Source organism: Pipra filicauda, unplaced genomic scaffold (genome assembly GCF_003945595.2).
Source record: "Pipra filicauda isolate LSUMZ 115617 unplaced genomic scaffold, ASM394559v2 scaffold121_size3267253_pilon, whole genome shotgun sequence".
NCBI classification, from domain to species: Eukaryota; Metazoa; Chordata; class Aves; order Passeriformes; family Pipridae; genus Pipra; species Pipra filicauda.
The window spans coordinates 1,324,746-1,343,213 of NW_024103674.1; the positions used below are offsets into that span (position 1 = coordinate 1,324,746).

The following is an 18,468-nucleotide window of genomic DNA, read 5'->3' on the forward strand; positions in this document are numbered from 1 at the left end:
AATGGACCAATCCCCCCCCTGCCATGGGCAGGGACATCTCCTACTAGACCAGGTTACTCAAGGCCTTACCAACCTGGCTTTGAACACTGTCAGGGTTGGGGCATCCACAGCCTCCCTCAGCAATCTGTTCCAGTGTCTCACCACCCTCCCAGTAAAGAATTTCTCCCTAATATCTAACATAAATTCTCCCTCTTTCCATTTGTGCCCATTACTCCCTGTCCTCTCACTCCAGTTCCTGATAAAAAGTCCCTCTCCGACTTCCCTGTAGCCCCTTCAGATACTGGAAAGTTGCTGTGAGGTCTCCACACAACCTTCTCTTCTCCAGGCTGAGCAGCCCCAGCTCCAATCCTCTTAACTTCGTGGTCCCCTCTGGACTTGCTCCAAGAATTCCATGTTGGGGACACACACACCCCCACCAGAACTGTATCTTTACCTCAGTAAAACTCATCTCGAAGGCAACACGAAGAAAATCCCCTTAATAACCCAGCGTTTCATCCTGTTTTCAGACATCCACATGCCCGCAGGGATGAGCAGCCGTTCCGCAGAACCCCGTGGCGGGCCCGGGGTGGTGCCCGGGGTGGTTCCCGGGGCTGCCGCGGCCGCTCGGGCGCTCGTGCGGCGCCCCTGGAGCCGCGGGCGGTTACCGGGGGGGGGCGGTTACCGCCGCTCAGGCCCGTTCGAATCGCCCAATGGTGGAGCCGCGGGCGGCGCGGCGGCGGCGGCGGCCCGGGCCGTGCGGCCGCGCCTCCTGCCCCTGGTGCGGGCACCCGCCCCAGACCTCGCTCCATGGCCGCGCCGCCGCCTCCCGCCGCTCCCCCGCCGCCGAGGGCGAGCTGAGGTGGCCGCGGACCCCGCGCGGGGCCACCTGGTGAGCGCCGGGGCCGGGCTTCTCCTCTCCCCGTGGGTGTCCCCTCTCCCTGTGGGTGTTCCCTCGCGGAGCCCCGGGAATCATCCCTTCCCGCCTGCCTTGCGGGGGTCCCTCCCGCCCGGGAGGGGCTGCGGGAGCCATCGGGCTCCGTGTAACGGCGGGCGGGGCGGGCGGGCGTTGGGAGCGGCCCCTGCGGCCTGCCCTGCCCTCAGAGCGCTCCCCACACCGCGCCCCTGCCAGCCGGGGGGAGCCGCAGGTCCCTTGGAAACCCTCCAGGGCCGGCAGGAGGAATCAAACTCCGGAGTGAGCCTTGTTGCCAGGCGGGCGCGGTGACAGCGTCTGGGTTTCGCTCGCGGTGATTCAAAAGCTCCGTCAGTGCTGGGCCTGCGGAGGGTTCAGCCCTTCCCTGGACAAAAAAAAAAAAAGAGATGATTCAAACACCCGGCGGTGTTTGGAGTTGTTCATAGCTGGAAGCTGGGGAATCCTGTTCCTTCAGAAAACTGTCGCTTCCTGTTCCTGAGTTAAGGGAAGTACTGCTGTGTCCCTTAAAAATTGCAGTTAGAATTTGGAGGTTTGTAGCTGAGTAATGCCATCATGTAATGGTACAAAACATTTGTATTGTTTAAACCAGTTTTCATCATCAGTGCATGAGGAGTTACAGCCTCGGTCCTTCCCTCATCCCGTGTTTGTCAGAGGAAGCCACAACACACCAACTTTTGCTGTTTGGGTTCATACATTTGATGTGTTTATGCCTGTGTGTTGCCTTAAATCAAAAGGATGTTCAGAAATTGGTATCTTTTCCTCTTACTCATTTTATTATTTCTGTATCAGGTGTGTCTCATCCCTCAATGAGGAATCGACTACAACCTCTGGACCAAACACAGTGTCCAAAAAACTCAAAAGCTTGAGAGTGACTGTAAGTAACTTTACCTGGGCTGACAAAATCCTTTTTGCCAGAATCAGATTAGTGCTGCTGGTGGATTTGTGTAAGATTTGCAATTGCATTATGCCATTACATCAACTGAGGCATTGAGCTCCGAGATGATGACTTGAACCTTACGTCTCTAGGCTTTTCTGTGTTGTGTCAGGTATTGGTTAAGGTGTTTTTCTGGAGATTAAAGAAATGCTGTGACCCAAAGGCTTTTAAGGGTTTTTTTGCTTCAAAAAGACACTTAAGCATGTATGAAGGAGTTTACAGGTTCAGAGTTCCAGGATGGAGTAGTCTGATGGTTTCCTGTTGATTTTTCTTAATCGTTAAATTTATTGTCCTCTCCCCTTTGAATTTCGCTTTGCAATCAGATTTTGTTGGTTGTGGGAATCCTTGATTTGCTTGCTTGCTTTAAGAACTTGATCTCCAATGACTCTTACGGACACCTACTATCAATCCAGCTGTGTTTGCTCTTCAATAACCAGGTTAAAAGCAGAAAATACTTGAAGCAGAGGAATTGTTTATGTTATTCCTAGCTTTGCAGAAAAGTAGCGTGCGGCTCAAAATGGCAGATGCTACCGAAAGAAAGCTCAAATGTTAACCAAGGTTGGCCGTTGTTCCTCTCTGGCACAGAGGGAAATGTTGTTATTTCCAGTTTCCTTATTCACAGGTTTCCCTTCATTGTATTTCCCTTTCCCGTTTGTGGGAGAAGAGCCATGAAGAACCGTTCCTCATCTCCCCCTTTGCACGTCCATGTGGATGAAAACACCCCTGTCCATGTCCATATTAAAAAGGGGCAGAAAACCACACCTGCACAATGCCAGGTAGGAGTGTGTACCTGGTTGTTTGTAAGGGCTGCAAAGAGGAAGGTGAATGGCCTTAGAAGCATCACAAAATCTTCCAGGTCTGTTTTGCTGTTGTGCTAGAATTGTAAGACTTGAATTCATATCCAGTGGTGAATTTGTAGTGACACATTTTCTGTGTTTGAGATGATTTCAGTATGATATAAAATGTATTGTTACTTTCCATGTTCTTGTGAGAAGTGTTGTTTCCAGTGTGATATAGTTTGGAGGATGTTTGTTTTTTCCTTTTATTTCCTGGATTTGTGTCCTGATAATGTTATTTCTTTGGCTGTGTTCCTATTTTTGTAGGAAAGGTTTGGGGAGAGGTAATACTTAGGCATTTCAAATAGCATCTTGATTGTATTCAAAAAAATGTGCTTAGAAAAAGAGTCTGGATTCAAACCATCTTCTAGCATTAAGCACCTTTCTCTGTCCACTGAGTTCTGCAGCAAAGAGAATCTTTTCCCATCCTTATCCACAGGAGGCAGAAGGCAGTACTGAAGTTGAGGTTCCAGCTATCCCATATCCTCCTTTGTAGCTGAGTATTTATGGAAAGTTGTTCTAAAAAGGTGCTGGAAGTTGCTAGCTCATTTTTCCTTATCTGCAGACATCCTGCTCTAAGTCCTCTGTTTATTTTGTGTTTGTTGCTGGTGGCAAATTTCATAATGGGATGAAATGACAGTGAAATCTGTGACTCCTGTTAACTAATTACTGGTAGGAAATGTTTAGAATGCTTGATTTTTCTCCAAGGGTAGAATTGTGCAAAAACACTTTATTTTTGCTTCAATCAGAGCCGCTCGAGTTCAATACAAATTAATGTTGGTCTGGGGAGTGGGGAAAACACTTCAGGGGCTTTCCACGATCAATCATGGTGTCAAATGATACAGCTGCTCTTCTGTGAGATAAATCTGGGATGGAGAAGGGATCTCCCAGGCATCTCTCATGTCCTACCTCCAGCCATACTCTCAGCTGAGTGCACAGTAATCTTTCCTTCTGGCTGATGTCACCTTCCTCTGGTGGCTGCTGCCTCATCTCACCTGATGCATCCTGTGAAATACTATTGATATTTTTATGTGAATGATCTTTCATTTGGTTTTGCAGCACTAAAAACTGTGAATTGTTCTTTAAAAGTCTGTAATTTATTTTATTTTCTCCTTCTTTAGCAGAAGCAGAAACCAAGAAAAGGGGATGGTGTGCGAGCCGTCCGGGTGAAAACTAAGGCCCCATGGATGCCCCCAGGCAAAGCACGTGCCCGTGATACCACCTTGAAATGGGAGGTACAGCTGGTTTTGCTCTTTAAAACAAACTTTCAGGTTTATCTGAGAATGAAGAGAGCAGTTGTGTAGTGAGAGAGCTGGGCAGATCTGAAAGGAGGCTGCTGTGACCTACCAGCTCTTTAAAGTGTCTTCTATAAATCCTTTTCACTTTTTAATATAGAAAAACTGGGAATTAGTTACCAGCCTGTGGCCATATTGTGCTTTTCTGGCTCTAGAAGCCAGACACATTTATTTCTTTATTGTAGTTTTATTAGTGCCCTTCAAATCTCATGTGGAGGCTCAGTGAGGGCCTGCTGGTCTCAGTCTCCTCAAAAGCACAGAGCATTTATGGAGCGTTGTGTAATGTTTTCTTTCTCATGGGTTGATGGTTTTGCCTGTTGTATTCCTGGCACGTCTTAGATGAGGATTTGAACTTTGACTAGTTTTTCTTCTTTCTCTGTTGTACTCTTTCTGCATTCTTGAGCTTTCCCACATGGAAATGGAAGAGCTGTTTACAAGCGGTTTTTTTCTTTACTACCCTCGCTGCAGTGATGTTGACCTGGTCTTTGGTTTTGGCCAAGTTAGGTTTAGAACACTATTTAAGATACTATCTTAAATACTATTTATAATGTTACACTAAAAGAATGATACCCTTTATTTTCTGCCAGGAATCAAGTCAACGCCTCGAAGTCACACCAGATTCCGAAAGAATGCAGTCGGTGCTGCGCCTGAGCGACCTCTCCACGGATGACGACGATGCCGCTTGCTCCCAAATGAACAAGTATGAAAAGAAGATAGACAGCCTGATGAACATGGTGGGAACGCTGAAGAAAGAGGTGAGGAGACAGTGTAAGGACCTGCTGACTTGGCTGTGTAGCTGATCCTTTGACAAGAGGAGGCTGGAGTCAAGTCTTGGTTCAATGGAAGGCTCCCCAGACTGTTGGTAGCTTGCTGTAAAACCAAAAATCCATCTGAATTGTTTAGAAGAGCTGAGCTGTCCTAGTGAGAAATGCCCTAAGCTGCACTATGAAACATTTCAAAACATTATTCATTTAATAATAACTTTAGTTTCCAAATAACCTCTCTTTTGCCCAAGCCCAAAATCTGCAAACTGGTCACTCCAGAAAGTGAAAAATATGATGTGTTGATGTTTTATTGTCAGAAAACCCCCTTATTCAACAAGATTGTTTCTTCTGATGCCGTTTCAAAATGTGCAACCCAGTGATGTGTTTTCCAGATAAATAGGCTCTTATGTACTTGTACCACATAAAAAAGGGGTAGGAGATGTTCCCAGGTCTCATGAGATGTGTCCTGGTGAGGACAAACTGCATTTTTAGCTTCAAGTTAACCCTGAGGGTAGCAAATCTTGGGTTATTATTTTACTCAAAACTATGTGAAGTTCAAATCAGTGAACAAGAAATCCTAAGAATAGGATTTGAGTCAAGTAGATTCTTACATCAAGCATTTTCCTTTTTTTTATTTATGCTACAGAATTTAATGGAATTACTTGCATGATTGTAAAACAAAAATCAATTTTAGATCATAGAATCATTAAGGTTGGAAAAGACCTCCAAGATCGAGTCCAATCTTTGACTGATCACACCTTGTCAACCAGACCAGAGCACTGAGTGCCACATCCAGTTGCTCCTTGAACACCTCCAGGGATGGTGACTCCACCACCTCCCTGGGCAGCCCCTTCCAATGCCTGACAACTCTTTCAGTGAAGAAATTCATCCTGATGTCCAACCTGAACCTCCCCTGGCACAGCTTGAGGCCATTTCCTCTTGTCCTGTCACTTGTTACCTGGGAGAAGATACTTTTTTGCAATATACTTTCCATAAGTTAATTGAATGTAAAAGGTTCATTATTTGGAATGTGGATTCTGTGTATGGCTTCAAAAGCACCTGGTTTAAGTTTTGTTTCAATATCTTCAGGTCAAGCTGCAGAAAATGGAGGAACAGGAGCAAATGACAAAGCGTCTCCTGGAGGAGCAGAAGGAAGAACTGAACGAGGTCACACAAGAACTGGTGGAAACAGAACACGAGAACACACGGCTCAGGCGCAACATCGAGCGCATAAAGGAGGAGAAGGACCTGACTCTGTAAGAAAGCTCCTGTTCTCGCTGTTCCTGCACTTGTGGCACTCACAGGGCACCTCCCTTTATTGCTGACATGGTCTGAGGTCGTAGTTGCTGCTGAAGAACTGATGCACTCAGATTTTTTGTCACCTTTGAGAAAGGGATCTCCAGATTGCAGTAGCTGCAGAGAAGGGCTCTAGCATGAATTTTGGAATGGAAAAAACCACTCTGAGAGGAACCTGAGAGCAGTTGGCTTGTATGGCCTATTGGAGGGTCATCCTAGCTCTGCAATTAGTATTTTGAAAGTTAAGAGATTCTGTTTGAACCACTAGGAGAACAATAAATTTATAAACATGGAGCTGAAAACTAGAAGAGAATTTTTGACTTTTATGAAAATCATGCAGAGACAGGAATGACAGACCTTGAGAGGACTGAACCATGGGGTTTTTTCTTGGTGACCCTGAAGGTCTGAAAGTGTGACATTTTTGCACCTGCTTTGTATCTAAAGAATTGGGAAAGTTTGTGTCTCCAGGGGGACACTAGTGTTTTAAGAAAGTTAGTTTTATTTTTTCCTTAAGAAAGATCACTTGGAAGTTAATACTGTGTATTCCTTTTTCAGAAAGCTCTGTGAATGCTTCTGAGATTACAAGCCCTGGCTAAAAACTTTGAGCTCTATATCTTGGTGTGCTTTTCTGTTTCATGCTCAGCCTTATGGAGTCTTATTTCTGATGTGGCCCAAGTGCCCAGGAAAAGCACAGCATTGTGTTTTGGGTTTAGTAGTGTGTGCAGGCTTTGGTATAAGCCTGATTTGTCCCCTCTAAATTCCTATTTCATGGCTATGATCCTAGGAAGCTCCTTGTGTCTGCTTACTGCCTTCTTTCAAAAAAATTTCCATGCTGAAAGAGGGTAAATCTTAGGTAGTCTGTGTTTAGAGCTTTTATCCTCTGATTCAGGGGTTTTTATGAGCTTTAACCCAATCAACTGTTTATCAATAGTGGCTGGTACAGCTGCCAAAGCTTCTTGTTTCTCTGATGGCTGAATTCTCCTTGCAGGCTACAGAAAGAATGCTTGCAGCAGGAGAAGGAGTGTTTGATGTCCAAGCTGAGTGATGCAGAAAGGGATGGAGCAGCAGCTGCCAGGCAGATCCATGCCCTGAAAAATACCATTGGGAGACTCAACATTGTAGGTGTCGTCCTTTTTCTTGCCTTTACTACGTTTTATCCTGTTATATAGTTGTCCTAAAAATGTAATGATGAAGCAAAATGTAAGGCAAAGTGGAGGGATTTAACATCCTTAAGGTGCTTGCTAGTTTGGTTTGGAAGTGGGGTGTTTCCTTGCAGCACCTTCTGCACACATGCACTGCTCATGCTGGTACTGGCTTAATACACTTATTCCATGTAAACATTTATTTACCTTTGGTTTTGTTCGTTTTGTTTATTTGGGGGGCTTAGGTTTTGTTTCTGTTTTGATTGTTTGGTTTGTTTATTTGGGGTTTTGTTCGTTTTTCCTCCAGGAGAAACACATGAGCACCACTGACATTAGTGCTCTGACGAGACAAAAAGAACTTCTGCTCCAGAAGTTGAGCACCTTTGAAGAAACCAACCGGACACTCCGAGAGCTCCTGGCAGAGCAGCAGAACCGGGAGGTGAGCACCTGGCTCATCACAGGAGGCTCTGTTGTCTTGTGGCTGAAAGGGAATTTTGAGTTTGAAAGCTTTTTAATTCTTTTTCCCAGCCCTGCTGTTGACCCTGTCAACCTATAAATGTTGAATAGGGGGTTTTTTGGGTTTTTTCTCTTTATCATACTTCACAGAGTAAGACTGACTTTTCTCCTGTGAGGATGTTAGAGCCACTGAGTTTTTGTATTAAAAGTTTCAGGTATTGCTGTGTTGCCAGCTCTGTCTCCTCTGGATCCAGCTGTATCTGCTGATCCTGCTGGTCTCAAATGTTTCTGCTGCACTTGCATTGCTTGGAGAATGAGGACTTGATGTGGCCTCAGCTAATGGGAGCCTAAGGATATTCAGAACTTTATTTTGGTAGACTCTGAGAGCAATAACAGAGAAATTGTAAAGGATTCTGTGCTGCTTGTACAGAACAACTCTGTATTGCTTGTAAGAGCACTGCAGAAATGAAATTGCTATTCTTTCTGTTGTTTATATTCTATTTCAGCAAAAGCAGGCTGATGGTAACAGTTATCTCAGCCACCAGTGAGGCTGGATAAAAGGTCTGAATTCTTCCACATGGCTGTCCCTGAGTGGTGGGAGAGTTCAGAAAGATCTTACATTGCCATCATGCTTTGTATTTTAATCTTTGATGGAGAAGTGGAAAAGCTTTCTGACATGGATAATGATACATTAAATATTTAGCATATTTGATGCTTCTGGATATCTCCTAAGAATTACTGCTGTAACTGGGAGGAAATGGTTGATTTGCCCAATTCCATTTAAAGAATCTGTATAAAATTTTTTTAGTTAACAATTTTTCTCATGTATTTCTTTTGTAGAAAGAGAACCAGAAGATCCTGGATCGACAAGCAGTGCTGCTGAAAAGGCTGGCTGAGTCAGATGCAGAGAACATGGTAAGCACACCACACTCTTTTTTTTTTTTTTTTTTTTTTTTTCATTTTTAATTAAAAAGCAGAGAGATCTAAAATGACAAGCCATTCTTTGTCTTGTGTTTGGCTGTCAAGTCTTACAGTAGTGCCTTTTAGACCAGTAAAAACTTATTTTAGCTTTGGTGATAATCAGAGCTACTACATTTCTCCTCTGATTAACAATCTGCATTTCAAAGTGGATAGATTTTCATTGCCTTTGAAATATGGAGCTTAGAGTGGGGACAGCTTTTTGTGTCAGCTTCTGTCACTGAATGAGTGAGTGACCTTGTGCCAGTTTTTATTAATTTCTTTATTTGTGAACTGAGACCAGAGTTTGTTTATTTATTGCCAGAAGTTATAAAACCTGCTGTGAGACATAGGTAATGCCCTTTTCAGTCTATGGAGTGTGTGTCCTGTCAGATCCTTTCTTGACTGGGTATCCTATACCCTGTTACACATATATATCTGTATCCCTTTTGATTCCTGCTTGAGGAGAATGCAGCCTGTTTTTCTGGGGATGAGGATTCTGTTGTTGTGGATACCAGACAGTGCCATGGATTAGAGGGCCTTGGGAAGGAGGCAGTTACAGCTCTTGCCTTCCACCTGCCATCCTAAATGAGTTTGTTACTGAACATCTGAATGGTGTTTGTTTTTCCAGCAACTTCAAATCAAGCTTCAGGAGAAAGAAAAAGAAGTGGACAGCCTCACCCTTCAGATACAGGCAGAAAAGGTAGTTTCCTTTTTCTGTTTGTCCCTCTCTTCACCACATTCCAGTTCTGTAGAACCACAGACAGTCCAAAATATGGGGTTGTGTTTGCAGACTTACTTTTTAACAGATCAGATGACTGACTTGCTTATAAAAATAGACAGACAGATGCCAACTCCCACACAGTTGTGGGCTCCATATTCTGCTAATAAGACACCTGTCACAAGGATGGATATGTAGAATTCCCTTTGGGCTTGGGCTCTGAATTGCCATTCTGTTTAAGGTCCTGTTGATTCCCAATGACAAATTCCAGTCTGTTCCTCTGGTTAGGAAGTAAAAGGGGAGTGCAATGGAAGAGATCAAATATGAAGAACATTTTACCCTAGAACGTGTCTTTCAGGCTGGTCATTCACATCTGTTGTAGAATAAATGGCTGATCATTTGTTCCCCATTTGTTGGACTAAGAGAGCTGTGAGGGTCCCTCTGAGGAAAGTGGAGGTGGCTGGAGACCATTCAGTGAAGAAATCTGAGGCTATGGCATATTGTGAAGTGTTTCTTCTATTAGGTGTGTGTCTTGTTCCTTCTTATCTAGGATCAGGCAAGGAAAGTAGCTGAACTCTCCAAAACTTTGGAGAATGTGAAAGCCCATTTTCAAGCCCAGCTGCGAAGCAAAGAATCTGAGAACAACCGTCTGATTACACATCTCCGGGTATGTCTGCCCTGCTCCCTGGGGACTGGCTCTTCCTTTACCCTCTTGAGCTGAATCGACTGACCAGGGAAGTAGCACCAACATCTCACTGGAGTCTGGTTGACTGAAATATTGGCTGATGATTTTTGTGACACTAACACACAGCATTGTTTTCCAATTAAATAAGAGAAGAGAAGTCTTCTCACCTCTGAGGCATAAGGCAAAATCTTAGCCTTAAGGTCTATGTGCATTAATTAGATTTTCTTTTTATTGAGTTAATTACTACATAGTTATTTGAAAGATGACTTTGGTTTAGTCAAGCATCAAGGCAAATTGAAAACGATTTAATTTGCTTTCTGGGAAAAATGCTGTGCCATGAGTTCCAGTTTGATCACACTCATGCATGTTTTCTATAGTATTAATGAGGAGGAGAAAGTTCCTCTGGTTTATTTTGTTCAGAGTTTTATATTTAACATATCTGTTGGTGTTGGGATGATGTTAGGAGGGGCATAAATGTGTTAATGGTTTAGAGGAGCTTTAATCTGTTTTAAGTAATAGCTGCATAAAGCAACGTTATTATATGCAAACATTTCAATTAATAAAAAGAGTGTCCTCAGGTAGATCTAAAGACTGTTAGACCAGTATTTATTTTGGTCAGGAGAGGAAATCAGTATTTTAGGGAGCAGCTTATGAAAGAAAGGAAGAGTCTTGTCATAAAAGGAAGACATTATACTGCCATCTCTCAGCATTAGGACAGGATTGTGTAGGTGAAACCTGATTGCAGATACCTCCAGGCTGAAGGCTGGGTGTTTGTGCCTGGCTCTCACCACCATTCCGAGGAAATTAGTTGCTGCTTTGGCTTTGCAGGTGTGATATGCAGGCGTAATTCCATGTGGTGTGTTTTGTTCCCCCTGCAGAATCTGGAGCGCAATGAAGCTCAGCTTAGGGCAGATTTGGAACTTGTCATGGACCAGCTGAAAGAGCTGAGGAATAAGGGAGATGCTGATAAGGAGGCCCTGAAGAAAGCTGTCCGTGCACAGAAGGAGAGGGCGGAGCGGAGTGAGGAGTATGTGCAGAAACTCACTGCCCAGCTGGCAGAAAAGGTACCTCTAAATCAGGGGGAGAGGCCTCCTTTCAGGTCATGCTTCTAAATTCTTGACTTCTGGTAGCAGCCCTGGGGAGATTCTCTGCTTCCAACTAATGAGGTTTATTTCTATCTTCATGCCTTGGCCCATTTATGCCAAGTTTAGAACAAATCCAGTTTGCTCATCTGTCACTGCATGTCCGAAGTTAAGGACATCTCAGTGTATTGTCTGCATATCCCACATCCAGGGAGGTTTTTTGTGCTCTTTTCCTCATGTATTTCCCATGTCTGACAGGACAACTGTATTGCTGAGGCCCGGTCCAATCTCGAGTCCTGGAGGAATCGCTGCAACAAAGCAGTAAAGGACAAGGGTGACCTCGAAATGGAAGTTGTTGGACTGAACAGGTTAGAATAAAATCAGTGTGGGGAAGGAAGCATGAGGGGGGCATGAGCTCAAAGTTCAAGGATAATTTAATTGCATTCAATTGAATAATAGCCTTGAAATGAATAATTGAATGGCTTGTAAATAACCAAGCAAAACCAGCACTGCCTAAGGGCTAGAGCAGAGTTTGGAGAGGTGGAGTGAGAGATGTGACTTCTGCTGCTGACTTGCCACAGCAAAGGCAGACTCATTAAGGGTTTGCTGACCCTTAAAACTCTGTTCCTTTGCCATTTTGTAATGCTTTGAAAGAATTAAGGTTATTTTTCTTTTGAGATCTGTTTGAGAAACTTGAATGGAAGATATTAAAAGAGATAAGCGGTATAGTTGATGCAAATTTTGATGTGAAGGTAAATAAATGTGTTAGTATCTCTGCAGTACAGTTGTTGTTGCAGGAAAAAGTAGGTAGATGTGAGATGAGAGAGGCACCTCTTTATCCTGTGTATCTTTGAGACAATTCTTTTGAGCTCCAGGGGGACAACTCCAGTTAAGTTCTAGGAGATATAAAAAGATTGAGGTAGTAGAACAGTGTAATAGGAAATGTGCATACATGACTGGAGGAGGAAGATGAAAGGGTAGGGAAAAGCCATGTTTCTGAAGCTAGTTTTCAAGGGTTAAGAGTCTCATTCTTGTCACTTAAGAATTAATTTTCTCTCTGTGTGGCAGCCGTGTTGCAGACTTGATGGAACAGCTGGCAAAGCTGGAGGAAAAAATGCGGGATGACAGACAAAATTTGATGGATAAACTGCATCAACAGGCTGGAGAGGCCAATTCTTTAAGAAAGGATAATGAAAGACTAAAGGTCAGTGACTCTGAGGGTTTGAAGATGGAATGGTGGGAGGAAAAGAAGGAGAAATTGTAACAGCTTGCTTGGCTGCTGAGGACAGAGTTGAATTGCACCCATTGCTCCTATTTGGTTTCAAACCAGTTTCATATAACCTGAGTATGACAGGGCAGGTGTGCTGGGAGGAGCCAAAGGAAGTGCACAGTGTGGGAGATCTGTGTTTCTTCCACATTTTGGCTAGGAGTATCTGCAGTCCAAGTACTGTTACTTCTAGCTGGGATCTTAAATCTTGTCCTTACATCTTTGTGCTGATGACCAGGGAACAAACAAAGAGAACGGTAATCTCCAGAACAAAAAAAAATGGCTGGCATATTTCTCTTCTTTGTCTCTTACCACTGGTGATCTTGTGCATGACCTACATAATTTTCTTCTTGAAAAGCTAGGAATTTATCAAAATAATTTGTCCCTATTCCAAGTAGGACAGATACTGGAAATGGAAAGGTTGCACGTCCATCCCGAACCCCTGTGCACTGCTGATGTAAATTTGGCAATCCACTGAAGTCTGGACAGTTTTGGCAACTTGCATGGACGAAAGTCTATTTTCTTAGTCTAGACAACATTAGACAGCTCATGTGGCAGGTACTTCCAAGCACTCAGTGGAATATGTTTGCTTTTTTTTCAGGCTGCTCTTGGCCCAATGGAGGACAAATTGAACCAAGCGCAGATGGAAGTGCAGCAGCTCCAGAACGCTGTCAGGAACTACGAGGGGATGATTGAATCCTACAAAGCACAGGTGGGCATGCCCCTACACCAGGGCTTATTCTGTAATTCCTTAACCATCCAAATCGAGCAGTTTTAGTTACTCCAAGGCATTGCTATATATATAAAAGATAACTATGTATAAATATATATATATAACTATGATAGATAAAGTCTGTGGGTTTTTTTGAATTTCCAGGCATTGAAGGCCCGAGAGGAAGCGGATGAACTGGCAGCAAGACTGGAGAGGGCTGAAAAAGAGAGAAAGGCAATAAGGGACGAAATGACTCAGGAGCTTGAACAGGTAACTATTCCTCTAAAGTCATATGTTATAGACATTCATGGATCTAGTGTTCTGAATGTAGTGAAAAACAACTGTGAATAGGAAATAAAAGGCTTATTTGGAGTTTGCCTTTTCCATTAGTTTTTTTGGTCTGATGTGACACAACTGGCTTCAAAAAAAGACCTTGTACTTCCAGTAAAATTGAAGCCCAGTATCTAAAATACTCATTCTCACACCATCCATAGGGAATGCCACACCCTCAGTGAAAGCCTTTTGGAGTAGGAGAAGACCTTAGGCTTTGAACTCCAACACTGGCCAAACATCCACAGCGTGTCATCACGGTTGTGGGCTAACAAAGCTTCATTGAAGTCGAGAAATTTCCTACTCTTGACCTTAGGAACACTGGAAAGTTCCTCATGTTTTCTTCTTTGGTTACAGACACGGAAGAAGTTCCAGAGCCAGCTTGCTGAACTGGAGAAGCTGCCTGAGATCCTGAAGTACACGGAGACACAGCTGGCGCAATGTCACGAGCAGCTCCAGAGTTATGAGAAGAAGAACACGGACCTGTGTGCCATGATTGCAGATCTCCGTCAGCTGGTAAGGGACTGGCAGAAAGTACCCGTACCAGTGCACACCTCAACTATGAGACGTACCAGTGCACACCACTGTGAGACCAAGATGAATTTGTAATCACAGCAAGGTTCAAACTTCGTCTCTATTCTCGTCTCTTTTTGAAAAGATTAAACGTGCACTGCAAAATAAAGGTGTGTGCCATGTCTTTGTGCAAGAAGTTAATGGCTTTGCTGGTAGCATTCCTTAAGATTTGAAAGGTTTCTCGTGCCCTGGTGAAGCATCTCATTGGGACATGAATAGCTGCAGTGACAGCACTTGCTAATGCCAGCACTTGCTTCTGTTACTTCCATCCTCGTCAGCTTTTCCTCCTGTGGTTTGCTGCTGATGGTGCTGTCCCAACCTTGTTTTCTCACTCTGATTTCATGTTGTTTTCCCAGTCCCTTTTTGGTGTCCCCAGGAAGACTGTAGGTGTTGAAGGACAATTTCAGGCAGGGATGATTTCTACAGCTGTGCCTCAAGACACAGCCCATGATCTCTGTCTGACCACTTTAGTCTGCTTGGTTTGGAATTATAAACCTTCCTGGTGTTTCAGGCTCTGATGCCTTTGTGGGTTGCTGGCATGTTTATGGCTGCTGTTCACGTGTGTGTGCTTGGCTGTGCTTGCAGGAATTTACAGGCCTGGCTTTTCTTTTGGAAGAGTTTTTCCATACCTTTCAAGACTTTAACTGGAAGCACCAGCAAAATGGATGTTTAGTGCTTTTCTGTCCAGTGTTCCTTTTCTGAAGCTCTCCAGAGATAATGAATTGAGCATGTTTCCTTCTGAGAGCTCATATCTTTTAGGTGGTTGGTCATGTGTGTGTAGTGACTACTCTGTGAAGTAATTAATTCCTGTAATTTTTAGATTGAGCTCCAGGGGGACAAAATGGAGATGACAAGAGAGAGATATCAGTCTGCCCAGGAGGAGAAAAAGCAACTCACCTTGAAGGTGGAGGAGCTAGAAAGGTTAGAAATATTAGGGTCTCTTGCCTTTTTAACATTTCATTTCCATTGTTTTTACAGGGGATTGAAACAGCTTCAGTCTTGTTCTGGTTCCTCACATGCCTCCAGGATTCTGTGCATTTGCTTATCCCACAAGGATCTCTAATCAGTAGCTGTCCACTGAGAGTTACATGTTTTTGCAGCAGCACCTGTTGTGAATGTTCTTAGACAGGATGATGGCTTAGAGGAAAAAGCAGCTCCTTGTCCAATCTAGCCTGGCAATTTTGAGGTTACTACGTATTACAGTATTTCAATATTTTGACCCATGTTTATAAATTACTTTTAGTGACAGTGTCTGAGAAGATGCAGGTATGTGGGTACTCTGCAGGTTCTTCAGTCTTAGAAATTTCGGTTTGAGGACCGGAGAAGCGTTTCTTGGGGCTCTCACCATTATGTGGGGAATGGAATCTCTTACCAGAGGAGTCAGGACCTGACAAAAAGGCAGACTGAAACACACTCCATTTAAAATGAATAGGTTTCCTTCCCTTATTGTCTTAAACTAGAAAACTAGAGACCACGAATGCCCAGAACATAGAATTCCTTCAGGTCATAGCAAAGCGTGAGGAGTCGATCCACCAGTGCCAGCTGCGGTTGGAGGAAAAGACCCGGGAGTGCAGCTCCTTGGCACGGCAGCTGGAGATGGCCATTGATGATGCCAAGAAACAAGTGAGTAGTTCCTCCTGTTTGGAAATTCACCCAAAGGTACCCAGGCTGTGAAAGGGGAACAGCGAGAATGCTGAAAGTGTCTCCTCAGCTTATAACCAAAGCCATTAGAATCATTGTGTTCAGTGAAATACAGATAATGTGCTAGTGCTGTTTGTCAGCACTTAAAAGGTTGAAAAACTTAACTCAGTTTGCAGTAGGAAAGAGAAAAGCACAAGGCTGAGCTGCTGCTTGTGTATGAGAATGTGTCAGTTAAGCTTTATAGGGCTTTTGTGGACAATGGGGTAGGAAAAAACATTCTTGCATAGCCAGCCCTTTAACAGTTATTGTTGTATGTAGGTGGAACAAACTCGAGAACGAGCAATCTCTAGAGAGAGGGCAGCCCAGTCCAAGCTTTTGGATTTGGAGACCCAGCTGAGTCGGACTAAAACAGACCTGAACCAGTTGCGTCGGAGCAAAGAGGATGTGAGTGACCTGTGGGGGATATTCCTGGTGTGCTGGTGGTGTCCTGGCAGCCACTGGAGTCCATAAACCAAGTCCTCTGGATGTGCTGCAGAGGTCATGCAGAGCTGTGCCTGAATGTGACATGCTGGTGTGTGTGTCCATGACAGATGTGTGACAGGACACGCCTGCTGCGTCACTGATTCAGGAGCGTGCAATAAGTGATGGGCAAATGAGAGTACAATAGCCTGAATGAACCTGATGTAAAGTTATGTGTGTGCAAGAGAAGAATCAGACCTTCCTTATGTTCAAATGAGATTTGCACCAGGTATCATGGACAGATTTCAACTTCATTTTGGTTACCTGAGAGAGAATGCAATTTCTCTTCTAGAGGAAAGGATTTTCTCTAGAAGAAAGGCTGGGAATCTGTCATGATTCCTATTTACCCTGCTTGCTTGCTTGCTTGAGTTTTACTTGGAGTTGTGTTGGCTCATGGATCAGGTCAAGTTGCTTTTCAGAAAAGAGTGTGTTTAATTCCCCATAACTACAGCTAATGAGTTTTAAAAGCCCAACTGATTAGCCACGTTGTCTCCTGTTTTTATCAGCATGTTGCTGAATGGAGTTGGAAATGAGCAGAACAAATTATAAATATCACAGCTCCATCTATGGCAATGCCATCTCCTGCTGTGCTAATTCTGGCTCTCCTTAGCATTTTGGGGGAGCAGTTTAACATGAGCAGGGTGGATGTTGCTGTCTCTCAGGCTGTGCTTTGTGCTCCCCCGTGTAGGCCCAGCGCCGGTACGAAAGCCGCCTCCAGGACCTGAAGGATCGGCTGGAGCAGTCGGAGAGCACCAACCGGAGCATGCAGAACTATGTCCAGTTCCTCAAGTCTTCCTATGACAACGTTTTTAGGGAAGGTGCCGTGCTGAGCTTCCCCGGCCGCTCTCGCTCTCCTCTCTGAGGGCAACGCTCCCCTTGCACCTCTTCCAAGCACAGAAGGAATGTTGTTTCAAAGCCATATTGAGACAGAAATCAGGATAGCATTCCAGGGTCACTGTCAGGAGACCTTCTCCTAGCAGCGTGAGACAATATAATGATGATGGCACCTGACCAAAACGGGGGGTATCAGCAATACCAGTTTGGCATTGGAGGTTGGTGTTACACCATCAACTGAGCCCCAAAACCAAGTGGTTTTGCAGAAGATGGAAAAGATCATTTTCATCCTGTAAGGAACTGATGCTTTCAGCTCTTGAAACCTGTCAGAGATTTGTTGAGCATGTTAATTTTTATAAGAGCTCTTTTTGTACTTCACTTTTCATTCGATTTCTCTGTTGGGAAGATCATGTGGGGGTGATGTGGGGAATTTTGTTTGTGGGGTTTTTTTAATCTGTTTTTTTGAACTATTGAACACTGTATTGATACATTGGATGATGGGCTGGTGGGAGAGGTTCCACCCACCAGAGGTGTGAAGCTGAAAATAACTGAGGTGCCTGGGCTCCACACGCACAAGAGATTATCTCCTGCACAGCCACAGTGTTCGTAACAGTTTTATACCAGAAATAATGATTTTGGTTTGGTTTTTTAAACTTGATTCTTATATACTCCCTGATACTTACCTTTATTTCTGAGTGTGATGCTAATGTTGCTTTGCTCCTCTCACTCTGATTTTCTGATCCTGATTATCACAGAATCTCAGAATCCCCAGAACTGAGCCAAAACAATCTGAATTTGAAGGAAAGATTGTGGTTTAACCTCAGCATCACTTCAGTTGGAGTCTTGGTGGGAATGTCACTCATAGTCAGGATGTGCATGAAATCCTGACTTGGTTTTAAGCCAATTAAGGAGCAGCTGCAGATACTCAACTTTATCACATTTGCCTGAACCTTCTCCTGGAAAATCAGGTCTTTGGTGTGTCAAATCTCTAAAATCCGTGTGCTCTCTAGTGCCCTGTTGTTTCCACTAAACGGTTCTTATGGGGGCAAAAGTAAACCTTGTTTTTATGTTTCTCTCTTTCATATCCTATTTATGTGCAATGTGATGTGGTCATTGGCACTGTTTTGTCATAAAACTTTCCTAAATGAATCATTTTTTTGCGAGATCTGTAATTGTGTGTTTAACACTTTAAAAATCCCAAAGGTGCTATGGTAAAACAATAAACTAGATTTTTAACTGGTTTAATAGATTTTCTCGGCGGGGCTTTGCTCTTTGTGCGCTGCGTCTGGGGGTCTGATTTTGGAAAAGCAAACGCATCCCTGGGGCTGTCGGTGCAGGCAAGTGGGTTCCTAAGTGTTTCTGTGGTTCGCAGGTGGAGCCCTCTCCCTGCACCTGGGATGAACAAATACAATAAGTGGAAAATCGGTGAATCTGTGGGTGTTTCCCGGTTCGTTCCCTGGGCTCGTCCCTCACGGGAGGCGCCGCGAGCGGGATTCGAACCCGCGGTTCTGGCG

At 44.0% G+C, this 18,468-nt stretch overlaps 1 protein-coding gene across 3 annotated transcripts; it reads left to right on the plus strand.

The window, feature by feature from the left end:
- Positions 1 to 674: 674 nt before the first annotated feature.
- Positions 675 to 18,207, plus strand: ODF2 (outer dense fiber of sperm tails 2). 3 transcript variants are annotated; one of them, XM_027729886.2, is made up of 20 exons: positions 675 to 868; positions 1,700 to 1,784; positions 3,802 to 3,915; positions 4,563 to 4,730; positions 5,829 to 5,995; positions 7,024 to 7,153; positions 7,485 to 7,616; positions 8,474 to 8,548; positions 9,222 to 9,293; positions 9,862 to 9,978; positions 10,875 to 11,060; positions 11,337 to 11,446; positions 12,147 to 12,282; positions 12,947 to 13,057; positions 13,223 to 13,327; positions 13,745 to 13,903; positions 14,781 to 14,881; positions 15,421 to 15,583; positions 15,920 to 16,045; positions 16,809 to 18,207. In XM_027729886.2, the coding sequence occupies exons 1-20, from the start codon at positions 690 to 692 to the stop codon at positions 16,980 to 16,982; spliced, it is 2,610 nt and encodes an 869-aa protein (XP_027585687.1). In that variant the 5' UTR covers positions 675 to 689; the 3' UTR covers positions 16,983 to 18,207. The 3 variants fall into 3 exon arrangements, with proteins under 3 accessions (XP_027585687.1, XP_027585685.1, XP_027585686.1); XM_027729884.2 differs by lacking the exons at positions 14,781 to 14,881; positions 15,421 to 15,583; positions 15,920 to 16,045; positions 16,809 to 18,207 and having other exon boundaries at positions 3,805 to 3,915; positions 13,745 to 14,083; XM_027729885.2 differs by lacking the exons at positions 675 to 868; positions 1,700 to 1,784; positions 14,781 to 14,881; ... (1 more) ...; positions 15,920 to 16,045; positions 16,809 to 18,207 and adding an exon at positions 2,467 to 2,620 and having other exon boundaries at positions 3,805 to 3,915; positions 13,745 to 14,083.
- The last annotated feature ends 261 nt before the right edge of the window (positions 18,208 to 18,468 follow it).

Excerpts from the sequence above, each read along its gene's own strand:
- ODF2 (XM_027729886.2), top strand. The coding sequence starts at position 690 with ATGGTGGAGCCGCGGGCGGCGCGGCGGCGGCGGCGGCCCGGGCCGTGC. Across the intron at positions 1,785-3,801 it reads TCAAAAGCTTGAGAGTGACT|CAGAAGCAGAAACCAAGAAA; the intron begins GTAAGTAACTTT and ends CTCCTTCTTTAG. Across the intron at positions 5,996-7,023 it reads GAGGAGAAGGACCTGACTCT|GCTACAGAAAGAATGCTTGC; the intron begins GTAAGAAAGCTC and ends TTCTCCTTGCAG.